Genomic DNA, 12,517 nt, shown 5'->3' with positions numbered 1-12,517 from the left:
GGGGACAGCAGTATTAGAAGCAAATATGTCTCTAGGTTTCCTATTACCTGTTTATTATACTGATTTGTTAGATATTTTGATGCTAAGGAGGGAGCCACAGATGGAGGAAATTTTATTTGTAGTTGCTGAAATTTTATCTACTAAAGTAATAATCAAGACAATTTAGTAAATTGTTTTAACATTTTTTGAGATGGTCAGTGAACTTTTTGGTGAAATGTTTTTTGGGATTGTTCCTATCTTGCTGTATTCAAATTCTCTGTGTTTTTATAGTTAAGAAACACTTGGTTGTATTATATTATTGGATAAAGTGGTTTGAGGTTTGGTTGCTAAAGCGGTAGGTGCCCTTCAATACTACATTGGCATTTTTAAAACATAATTTTGGTTGAAAGATTAGTATTAATTCAAAAAGTCTATTTGAAACTTTGAAGCTATTGCATTTTGTAGGAAACCAGTTTTGAACATAGGTATCATAGTTGGAAGATTATTTTGAATTAAAAGTGTGCTGTTGTGAAGATATTGAAGCCAAAGAATTCTGATTAAGTGGTCATATTATGTTAAATTACTATTTATGACCATTCTTATCAGATTGTAAGCTGAGACTGTGCTAATGCAAAAGCTTTTAATATTTGTAACTGACTTTAATTTGAAGAAAACGAACCAAAGAACACTGTCAAGGGTGGTAGACTGAAGCACATATTTTCAAAAACACACTTAAGTACCTTTTATATTTGATATTTTAATTTGGATTAGAGATTCTATTTTTAAAAAATTTTCTGAGCTAACATCTTTATTTTGAATGTCTTGAAGTCTGTGTGGAGTCGTTTTTTGAAAACTTCAGGTGTACCCCAAAACATTAAGTACTTGACAGTGTCCTTTAATTTATTATTATCCATTTATTATATATAATTGTCATAGTATATATGTACTACATTGTATACTAGTAACCAAATCTCAATGCCATTTGTGAGACTAGAGTATTAGTTATGCATTAAAGCAATGTATATTAGCTTTTAAGTTCAGTGCAAGATCTAATAAACACATTATTTTATATAACGGAATTTCAAGTGAGAGTCTTCATCTTACATTTGAAGTGGACACTCAGCTTTATTTTTAACTGCAAGTTAATTAAGAGAATCTGTTATTTCCTTTGGAATATCATTTTAACTTTTCATATTTTAATTTTATAAGTTTCTTTTGAATATTCATTTCACTGAACAAACTTGTTTATAATCTAAAACATAAGGGACCAAAAAAATCAGATTACTATGTCTTAGGTAAAAAAATTAATTTTTACTTTTTTATTTAACCAGTTGCCTATCTAAACTACTGATTAGTGATATGAAAAGTTCTCATATTTTCAAATAAAATATTTATGCTTCAGTCTGGCTTTAAGAGTTCAAGGTTGTCATTGTTTACTTTACCACGAGTTACCTAAATCATACTTTTGTGTCTAATTTTTCTTCCCTACACAGAAGGATAAAACTCACAGTTCAACAAGTGTAAATATGTTGATACAGGTTTTAGAGTTTGCCCTTCTTCACAGAAGTCTGTTATGTACCATTTGTTTCTTCTTGTCTTTGTGGTTGTGTTTGTGTGTTAGTTGTGGAGATATTCTGTTATTTTTTTCTTACCAATGGCTTTATACTGTCCGTTAGGAAGGCTACTTTGGACTTTGTGGCATCCATTAAAATCAATTCCTATGTGATTAGTTGATACATAAGCATTAAGAAAACATGGTTGGAATATTGTTCAGGTAAAATCTGAAACTCATGACAATGGCAAGAAGCTTGTTCTTTTTATTATTATCTTACTCTGTTTCAAATTAGGAGCTAATGGTTTTGAAGTAATGTGACTATGACATATTTGTCTTTAGTTATAAGGAGAAGTAACATGCCTCATACTTTATAAAAGGTAAATTATATAAATTTAGTAAGTTTAATAAGCAGAAAATATATATATTTGAGCTGTAGCATAGCATTAGTACTTATAATTGCAATATCAAGGAGGATCATGAAAATTAGAAATGTGCACTGCAAAGTTCTTTACCTGAACTTGTTAATTGATTATAGCATCTAAAAGCCAAGTGTCAAGTCTTTTCAAATTAAAATGGTTTCTACAAAGAATAAATGATTAAGCTATATATTATGTTCACAAATGTGTTTGATTTGTTATCACTTGTTAAATCATTCATGTGATTTGAGGTCAGGACTTCACCATTTTGTATCCACCTATGATACATATAAAAACAAGATGAAAGCCACGGGACTAGCCTTTGCATCATCAATCTCAGTATCTCTCTGTAGTGTGTTTCAGACCCTTAATTTCTTGGAAGTACAAATTTTAGTTAAACTTCATGAATTTATATTGGATCATCTTGAAGTCTCTGCATGTACTTTTCAAACGTAGTGTTAGATTTTTTTATATGTTGTAACTAGATTAAAAATCTCTAAGTAACTCTTACAAGCAGATATATTACTCTTAAAAGAGCAATCAAACTCTTAACTCTTAAGTAACTTAAAAGAGAAGTCAAAAAGAATATAGATTTTGGAACCAAGCACACTCGTGTTCAAATCCCTGCTTAATCACATATGGAAGTAGGTGGTATTAGACAATTCATTTTATCTCTTCATTAAGTGTTTATATTTGATCCTTTACTATCTGCACCAGAATCACCTAGGGTACTTGGGAAACATGTAGGTTTCTGGGCTCCATCCAAGACCATCTGAACAAGAATTTCTACTGATGGGCTTAGGACTCTGCATGTTTAGCAGATTTCTAGGAAGTGCTTATACTGCTGATAGTCTAGAACTTTTATTTGCTTTATTTGAAACTTAGGAGATGATATCTACTTCAGATGGTTCCTGGCAAGATTTTAGATGATGCATGTAATGTAAATAGCACCAGACTAGGTGCTTAGCAGCTCTCAGTTGCAGTTATTATACCGTGATAGGAGTTGGCAAACGTTTTCTGTAAGGGACTATGTAGTACATACTTTAGACTTTTCGTCCCATGTTATAGTCTCTGTTTCCACTATTCAGATCTGTGTTGTGGCACAAACACAGCCATATACTGTTCATATAATTCATGAACAAATATGTGTGGCTGTGTTCCAATGAAACTTTGTTTACAGAAACAGGCACTGAGGTGGATTTGACTTGAGAACACATTGTTTGCCAACCCCTGTATTATGTTTATAGGAGATGCATTATACAAAATGTATCTGATTCTGAAAAAGTGAAGATGGTTACTATCAGTATAAGCCAGAAGGATTTATGGCTCATTGGTATGCGGTGACAATTCAGATTATCTTTAAGTGCAATTTACAAATTCTATCTTAACTATAACTTGAGTGATTAAAGTTTAAAAATGTATATATGTATATGTATATATACGTACTCATATATACACACACACAAGACTGTGAGCACCCTGCAGTTTATAGGCATTTTCACCTGCGAATGTTACAGAACTGGTAGGCATCACAGAAGAAATACTGCTTCTACTTGTTTTCATCATGTCAGTTGACAGGACTCAGGAATATGGGAGAAGAGTAAGCTTCCTTTCTGAAGTTGATGGTAGCTGTCAAGATTTTTGAAAAGTTAGTCAGTGCCAGGAATTAGGTGGTTGGTAAGACAGCAGCCCATTCCTTGGCTTCAGTGAAATGACATCTTAAAAAGGTAAGAAAAGTATACTTAATGATATGATGATAGAATTTGTTATATAATAGTAAAACCAAAAGCAGTGGTTCTCGCTCCAGAATTGTAAGATAAGACTTACATCAGTCATCTTTTAAATTAATCAGCAATTAATTAAAAAGAATTTATACTAAGTAGAACAAATTTCAGTATTGCTTATTGACTGACTTCAAATCTAATATTTTAATTTCAACTAATCCTTTAACTGCTGACATGTTAGAAGTAATTGCTAAAGCTTTTGAGTTTGTTGTCTCATGTCTTGATGCTCTGTCAGAATGTTTATTGGTGGCTGTTTTGTTTCTCCTTTTCCCCCATTCATAAAAGCTTCATAAAAAGTTCACTTGAAGACCTAATTGTAACTTAAAATGGCTGCCATTGGTTATTTTCTCTGTCAGCAAATGCGAGAAGCTGATTCACAGCTACTTAAGGAAATAAAAAATGAGTGGAAGAAAAAGGAAGCTTTTCTGGGAATTACAGAGTAAGCCAGGTTTTTCTTTAGAGTTTTAAATAAAACAATATAAATAGAAAATGGGTGAGTCACCATTCTTAGTCACTTGATTGACTCTAAATCTTATCCACTTTATTGTTATTCATGAAAAGGCATTGATATGGTTGTTATTTTATTGATATTTAAACAAGTTTTTTGTTTTATTTTAAAATTTAAATTATATTTTTATTTGCTAACCTATATTTTCCAGGGTGGAATTTTTATGAAGGATAATCTTAACCTTGTTTTCACTTGTAGTCTGGATCACTATTTAGTATAAAATAAAATAACCCTAAATCAGGTAATAAAAAACTTTAAATGGACTATAAAAACCTGAACTATCAAGGAAGAGCTACCTTAAATAGTTACTAGTTCAGTGTTTTTTCTTTACTCATACATTCATTCCCACTGTATGTTCAGTCATATACTGGAATAAGAATGTCAGAAATGCCATATTTTGTTCCTCAATATTTCATGCTATCCCCCGCTTCCATTTAAATATGTGTTATCATTGTGTCTGAGCATTTTCTGCAAAACTTCCATTTATTTCACTAGCATTTGAATACTTCCTGTGTGCTAGGATTTGCTCTGTGGATTGCATAAGGAAAAGTGGAAGGGACCTACTGCCTCTCCAGGAAGCCATGTGCCATGTAGTGGACGAGTCAGTCACAATACAGAAGTTTACATTCAGAATGATGAGTGCTGTGTGGTGAAGGTGTACACGTCCAGGGTAAAGTTACTGGACGCTAGAGTAAGGGATGAAGCGAAAGTTTCCCAGAACAGAATACTTCCTTTTTCTGTGTATTAGAGAGCATTTTGCCAACATTAGTGTAATCATGGTTACTTTTTCTCTCCGTTCTCTTTCTGCCTTACATAACACTGTAGAGCAAGTAGAGTGAGTTGGAAACATTTTCAGGTTCTCATATTGGTTATTTTGCTTTTCATCTTTATCCATTTCTCTGTAACAACAATAAATAAAAGGAGTCCAAATGAATGTATCATGTGAATTATATAGCCTTAGTTAATAAGCTAATTTTTTTGGTTTTAAAGTACTTCAAATATTATTTAAACTGTACTGAAATTTGAACAATTTAACTCAGTAGAGTGTGGATTTCATTACTGCAAAGATACGTAAGAAACGAAAAAAGAAAAATGTAGCATTTGAACATTCAGATTATAGTTTTATTCAGTAATCTTATGCTTTACCCACTGTGTGCTAATTATATACAGATAAAATATAGTCTTAGCTCTTAAAGCAATGCTTTACTTTTTAGAGGTCAAGGATCCCTTGAGAATCTGGAAAATTGAGAATCCCCTCAGAATCTGCCTATATAAAATTTTGTGTAAAATTTTCGGGAGTATTCTCATTTTCCTTCCACCCTTGAATCCCCAATTAAAAATTCATATCTTAAAGAATTAACAAGATAGTCATGCCATATGAGCTATTAATTATTATAGTGATGTGGATGTTCCTCTAAATACTTGGAAAATTTAGAATTCAGAAGTTAAATTTGTAGAAGAAAAAAGTTCAGTGCATTTTTTTGGTAGGAAAGCATTTTCCAGTAATTTGATTTTTCTGGCACCCGAAATAAGGGAAGCAGGCCTCTTTAATTTTACTTTGTTGCAGAAGATTAAATTTAAGGTTGAGTTCCACTTTGTTTGCAGTTGTTTGAAAAGAATAGTTAATGCAGATTAAAAAAATTTTTTTTTCCTTTTAAGCTTTGTGTCTTGTAAAATGTGAGTTTGCCAAATTTTCTTCATCTGCTACAGATTAGGTATGCCATTGTTGCTGCCATGTGGCGGCGCACCCGTGCTTCTTAAACGCACTGACTGGAGGTTTATCGCATCACTTGTTCACATGCACGGAGCCTGGTAACAGCCTCATCTGTATCTTGTTAGCTTCATTTTCTTATTTTTAAAATTTCATTATTTATAAACTCAACATAGCATTTAAAAATAAAGGCTAGTTTTAATGAATTAATGCTACTACAAAAAGTCATTGCTAAAATTTTCATACTGAAACAGATTTTAACTTTTGTTAAAATGATCTATGCTTTATTTAAATTGTATTTATAAGCAGGCATGTTTTACCTGCCATTTTATTTATGTTTGCCAAATTCTAAATATAATTTTGAAAATTGAAATTGAAGCTTTTGTTTATGTGGCAAAAGTAAGCTTCAGGACTGGGCTGTGTATTTTTATTGGCATGTAACAGTTAATATGAGCTCTACAAGAATTTGTGTTTAAAAGAGCTAAAGCAATCAACAGCTGCAATTTAAAACATTGTTTATTAAAACTATTTGGTTGGCTCAGTAATACAACTTGGTAAATCCTCTGGAATCCTGATTTCTTGAAGGCTGGGTGGTTAGGTATTTCTCAAATCGTGTTTAGCCTCTTATTCATCTTAATCTTTTTAAACTGTCATTTTTTTTTCCTCCTAAAAGTAGTGTTTATTGCAAAGAATAAAGGAAGAAAGGTCACTTGTCTACCATCTGAAATGAAACTAGTAGAAACATTTTGTTTTGGTTTATTTCCATTCATCTTTTTTCTCCTATGCATTATATTTTTTTTTCTTTTTTCCTCTCTTCAGGCATAATATTTTAATAATTTGGATCAGTGTGTTTACTATTTTATGTCTTTTTTCATATAACATTTGTAATTCTCCTGGTCATTTAATAATTTTTGAAAATGAAATTTTTATCATGGCTGCAAAGTATTTTGTCATGATGGTGGTCTTTACTCTCTCATTCCCAAGGGTACCTAGAAAAAAATTTTTAAATATGTTCTGACTTTTCATTTCGGAGCTTATTAGTAAAGTGATTTGGTTAAAGCTTGTTCTGTCTTCCCATCCTGCAAGTTTAGTGAAGTGATTTGGTTAACGCTAAGACTTTCTGTGGAATAGTTTTTGTGAATTCAGGAATTTAAACTGGTTGAGTTGTAGTGGTTTATGTAGTTACCAACTTTTAAAAACCTTATATTATTTTGTCAATATGCATATAGATTTTGGTAACTGGGCTTTTATACTTTGGTAATCTCACTTATTTTACTCTAGACTTGACTATTATAAAAATTTTGAATTAAATATTAAATACAATTACATTAAATTTTTTGGCTTTTGTCTAAAATACTCCACTTGCCATTACATTTTTCTGTCATATAATTCTTTTTCTGAGTTTGAATATGATCAACATACATCCCCAGATTAAACATATAAATCTGTATGACACATGACAGTTCAAAAGCTCTTTTATCTGGGAAAAGCCAGTGTGTATAAACCAGAAGTTTGTTTTGTTACCTCAGCTTGATGTTTTAAAAGACAATGTAACTAGACATATGCTGTGCATTTTCTCAATATCAGCAGCTTAGAAACTATTCTTATAGCCATCTCTGTTCATGTATCCATTTTAACTGTTGAGCCCTGTTAGCCTTTGAGTTTGTGATCCCTTGATGTGGACAGTGACCCATTTTGATTTTTTTTTTTTTAATGTTTCACTCTGTCTCTCTCTCTCTCTCTCTTTTTCTCGTCTTTTAAAAAATAGGACCTATATCTCTGTTGAGCCAAACCCTCTCTAATACTCAGTACTCGAAAATGAAGTGTTTATAAGCAGGAGTTTGTCCCCTGGGCAGGCGGAACAGGATAGTCTTTGGAGAATTATAATGAAATACGCATATCTGTATCTGTATTTAGCACTAATTTAGAATAGGAATCTCTTTAGTTTATGTAAAAATTTCTCAAATTAAAAAAATATTTAAAAGCAACTATACCTTTGCTCTTTTTAAATGATAAAACAACCACGTTAAGGCTGCTCAAATATGCTATTGGAAACCTTAATTATGTAGCATTCCAGGAATATGTAAGAGTTTGATAGCAACTAACTTCTTAAATTAGGCATGGTGTTATGTTGATCAGCAAGTGCAGGGTTCTCAGAATTTAAGTCTTTGAAAGTCTGTATTTTATTTCCATATATAGATTAGCTTGTCAATTCACTGTTGGAGTATCATAGATTAATTTTTTGTTAAAGTTGCGTAGATTATTAAGTTTCCAAAGATAGTTTTCATTTCTAACCAAACTTGAATTTTTAAGTAACTGATGCCCCCATGTGGTTAAAGACATATTTTGCTTTTGTTTGAACTTGGAGAATGACTGTATTTTGACGTTTCTGTAGTGTAGTGGACATTAATGTTCACAAAGAAGCTGTTGACCCAGATAAATAATTTGAATTTTGTAAAGCTCATTGCCATAAAATTCACAGCCTTACCCTGTATTGTCTCAGAAGTGCATGTAACCAAGCACGTACAATGAGACAAAATATTGGAAGCTATTTAATTATAAATAGCATAGGGATTTTCTGATCCTATATGTGATTTCTTATGTCTCTGTTTTTGTGTCTCACATAGGTGATGTACAGTTCATTGATTATGAATATTCTGGATACAACTACCTGGCATATGATATTGGAAATCATTTCAATGAATTTGCAGGTAAAATCTAGAGGAACATGTTCCTCTAATGGAGTAGCATATATAATTTTGAAAGGATGCTTTTTGAATTGTTTTTTCTTTTCTTTAAAGAAGATCAGCTGGGGGTAGGAGCAACAATTTTTATTTTCTTCCTGACCTTTTTGGTTTTTCTTTATTATTGGAGGAAAGAGATGATGACCTCTTCCTTAATTTCTTAAGGAAAATGATGATTGTGGCTTTTTGTGTGTGTGGCTTTTGTTAAGAATTGACATAGTTGCTTCGTAAATCTCATCTCATCTGATTTTTTCTACACAACAATAAGTTGGGTAATATTCCCAGTTTACAAATGAGTAAAGTAACTCACCAAGGTCACAGTAAAATGCAAAGAACTAAGATTTGAAAACAACTTTTTAATCATTTAAAAGCCTTTGCTGTTTCTATTGTGTAGGAGGGCTTTTGGGATGTTGTTTAACTAAAAAGCTCAAGAATTTTTTTTTTTTTTTTTTTTTTTGTCATTGGCTATGAATAATTGAAAAGCTGGTCATTTTTACCCCTGAAAATAATCTTTTATTACCATCAAAGGTAAAAGTTTAAGTTTTTTAATGTAAGTATAATTAATTTAAAATACATTTTATGGCTATATTTAGAAACATGAAATGCTCTAAAATAGTGAAGATTAGGGAATTCCCCTGGATGGTTTATACCTAGCAGGAACTTTTCATTGCTGAATTTGTATTTTTATATATTTATGTATTCATGTATTTTCACATACTTCTAAGTTACCAGACTGGGTAAAGAGAGTTGGGGGAAAGTTTTAGTTTACATGTTTTCAGTTATTTCCCTCCACCAAGCCTATATACATTGCCGTATCCCCAGATACATGTTGTACATAAATATCTATAGGAAGGGAAAGCAGTTGTGCATATAATTAGATATCACCGTGTTAGTAATATGGATAGTCGCTGCTGTGGATACCAAAGAGTGATCTTAATATGATTTTGTGTAGAAAAAAATTGAAAAAGTTAGAGTTTGGTTGTGCAGATAGAAGAGAAAGAGAGGGCACTGCAGGAAGAAGGAAGAAATCTTCAAGATGAGTATACCTATTTCTGTAGGATATAAAATCCATGAAGGAGAATAGAGTGTCATAAGACCAGAGAAGTAAGTTTGGATCAACTTAGGAAGAACCTTGAACACTGGGCAAAATACTATGAACTAAGATTAGTATTTTTCAAACTATACATCATGAGATCAGGTATGTGGGGTAATTAAAGCAAGGAATGGAAAAGAAATAGAAAGTATCAGAATTGGAAGGTGTAGTTAGGGTAAATATTGTTCTGTGAAACTTAGTATCAGGTGTGTGTATAAGGTTTCAATATAAAAATATATTTCTTACTCTGTGAGAAATGATTAAAGAAGCTTTAGAGCTACAGTTCTAGGAAATGCTCTAGATATTAGTGTGCATAAGAATCTCATAAGAATCTCCTGAGGTACTTATTAAAATCGAAGATTTGTGGCTTCTGCTGCAGGTGATTCAAGCTTCATACTTTGAGGAAAAATTGAGGCAATGAGAATTGATTATGGTGATCAACTGTATTGTACACTAGAATTTAATTTGGAATACATTATGATTGGTTTATTATTCTAATAAATGCTATTTACTTAATAATATCTAGTATTTCAGCCCCAAATGGAAACATTTAATAATTTTTTTCTGAAAAACTATGTAGATGGTAGGGATTATTAAAGTTTGCACAAGATGTGTAATGTGTTCTTAAAAATCTCAGTGTACTTTCTTTTCTATTTTAGGTGTGAGTGATGTAGACTATAGTCTTTATCCAGATAGAGAACTGCAAGGCCAGTGGCTGCGTTCTTACCTTGAAGCGTACAAAGAATATAAGGGTTTTGGGTCTGAAGTTACTGAAAAGGAAGTAGAAATACTCTTCATTCAAGTCAATCAGTTTGCATTGGTAAGTTTAAATTTAAACAATTAATGAAAGATTCTTGATATAATGTTAAAAACTAAAAATTTTCATCATTTTTTAAACAGTTGCCCATTTTGAGTTTTGTGAACTTGTTATTTGTTTAAAATAATGACAAAATGAGATTGTTTAAAATTCCCCCACTATAATGCTTTTGAAGACAAAAATTTTGTTTCATTCACTGCTATATCCCCAGCCTCTAGAACAACAGTGCCTACCCACATGGTTAAGTGCTCAGTGAAATTATTTGTTTAATGAATGGATTCTAGTTAGAGTTAGGATTAATGGGCCTCTCACTGCTGTGGCCCCTCCCGTCGTGGAGCACAGGCTCTGGACGCGCAGGCTCAGCGGCCATGGCCCACGGGCCCAGCCGCTCTGCGGCATGTGGGATCCTCCCAGACCGGGGCACGAACCCGTGTCCCCTGCATCGGCAGGCGGACTCCAAACCACTGCGCCACCAGGGAAGCCCTCTTTCTTTATGTTATAAAAAACATAATCAAGGACAGATTTATGGGTAGTAAGGTTTTTCCACAATATATTTAATCATCACATGTTAACATGTTAACATATCATGTTAACATGATAAAAGTAGATTGGAAGGACTGGTAGAATTATGTTTTCATAACCACCAGTATTTTGTCTTACTGAGCTTCTTTTGATAAGCAGTTATTTCCTGCCTCTTTGATATTGTAATGCTTTATTATTTTCAAGACCCACTTCTCTTTACTCTGAATGCATTTATGTTTTCAAATTTTAGTTCATTTAAATTACCTTTTGAGAATGACGTGATGCCATTAGAATAAGCTTTCAGCTAAGGTGTTGAGACTAATTAAATTGAATACTGGGTTGAAGTTATTTTAGCTACTACTTCTTTTTAGTTTTAATATAATTCTCTGCAGTTGACATGGGGAATATTAGCTATGTAGTCTTCACAAATAGACCCTATTGGTGGCTCACAGGTGTACTGTTTCCGTAGTATTAAGAGCAGCATTCCCCCAGAGCCGTACAGAATACATCTTAAGTAAGAGGGTGTGCTGAAATGTGACTTCTTTACCTGCTGTTTTGATGTCTATTTTGAGTCGAACTGTTGGTTAAATTAATGACATGCTCTCCAGTTGGTCCTAGGATGCCTGCTGTTTCTATTTATTCTATTTAAGCATGATCTTAAAGTAGAGAATATAGGGTTTTCTTAACAATAATGACATAATTGCTAAATCCAGTTAAAACTCTTCAGTCTTTATCTTACTTGATCTGTCCATAGCATTTGACATTATTTTCCATTGATTGCAGTTTTTCCTTTCGTTAATTTTTGTGGTCCCATTCTTCCTTGGTTTTCCTCTTTTGTGCCCTCCTGCTTGTCTCCTTCTCTGGCTCCTCTTTCTTCTTACTCTTCCTCCAACCCTCTTACATGCTAGTGTTTCCTAGTGTTCGGATTTTGGGCTTCCCTCCTTTCATTTTATGTATATTATATACTTTTTTTTTTTGGCCGTGCCACACGGCTCGTGGGATCTTAGTTCCCTGACCAGGGATTGAACCCAGACCCTCAGCAGTGAGAGCATGGAGTCCTAACCACTGGACTGCTGGGGAGTTCCCCACTTTATATACTTCTATTGGGTGATCTAGTCCCATGACTTTTATTGCCCTTTCTGTTAATGATCCCACTGACAGGCTCCAGATCAGTACTGACTGTATCTATCCAGGGTCCCATTAGTATTTGACCACAAGGTGTCCAAACTTGAATTTTATTTTCTGCATCCTATCCTCTGTCCCATTCTTTATTCTTTATTGTACTGTCTTGATTTAATTAAAATGCTGTCCATTCTGTTGCTGTATTCTGAAACCAGGAAAGAAGGAATTTTTTTTCATGTGTTCCTCTTCTTCTCACATTTTTTCTA

The 12,517-nt window shown here is 32.8% G+C and overlaps 1 protein-coding gene across 2 annotated transcripts in view; it reads left to right on the top strand.

Annotated features, from left to right (window-relative positions):
* ETNK1 (ethanolamine kinase 1) overlaps positions 1 to 12,517 on the top strand; it is a 68,871-nt gene that overhangs the window by 38,373 nt on the left and 17,981 nt on the right. For both annotated transcript variants that reach the window (XR_012324502.1, XM_019936442.3), the window contains exons 5-6: positions 8,581 to 8,664; positions 10,450 to 10,610. Coding sequence is in view for 1 of the 2 variants with exons in the window: in XM_019936442.3 (XP_019792001.1) it covers positions 8,581 to 8,664; positions 10,450 to 10,610 (245 nt within the window). In the remaining variant the exon portion in view is untranslated. The remainder of the gene's footprint in view (positions 1 to 8,580; positions 8,665 to 10,449; positions 10,611 to 12,517) is intronic.

Source organism: Tursiops truncatus, chromosome 11, assembly GCF_011762595.2.
Source record: "Tursiops truncatus isolate mTurTru1 chromosome 11, mTurTru1.mat.Y, whole genome shotgun sequence".
Lineage (NCBI taxonomy): Eukaryota > Metazoa > Chordata > Mammalia > Artiodactyla > Delphinidae > Tursiops > Tursiops truncatus.
Note: the sequence above shows the minus strand (reverse complement) of the source record. Positions and strands in the feature narration are given on the sequence as shown.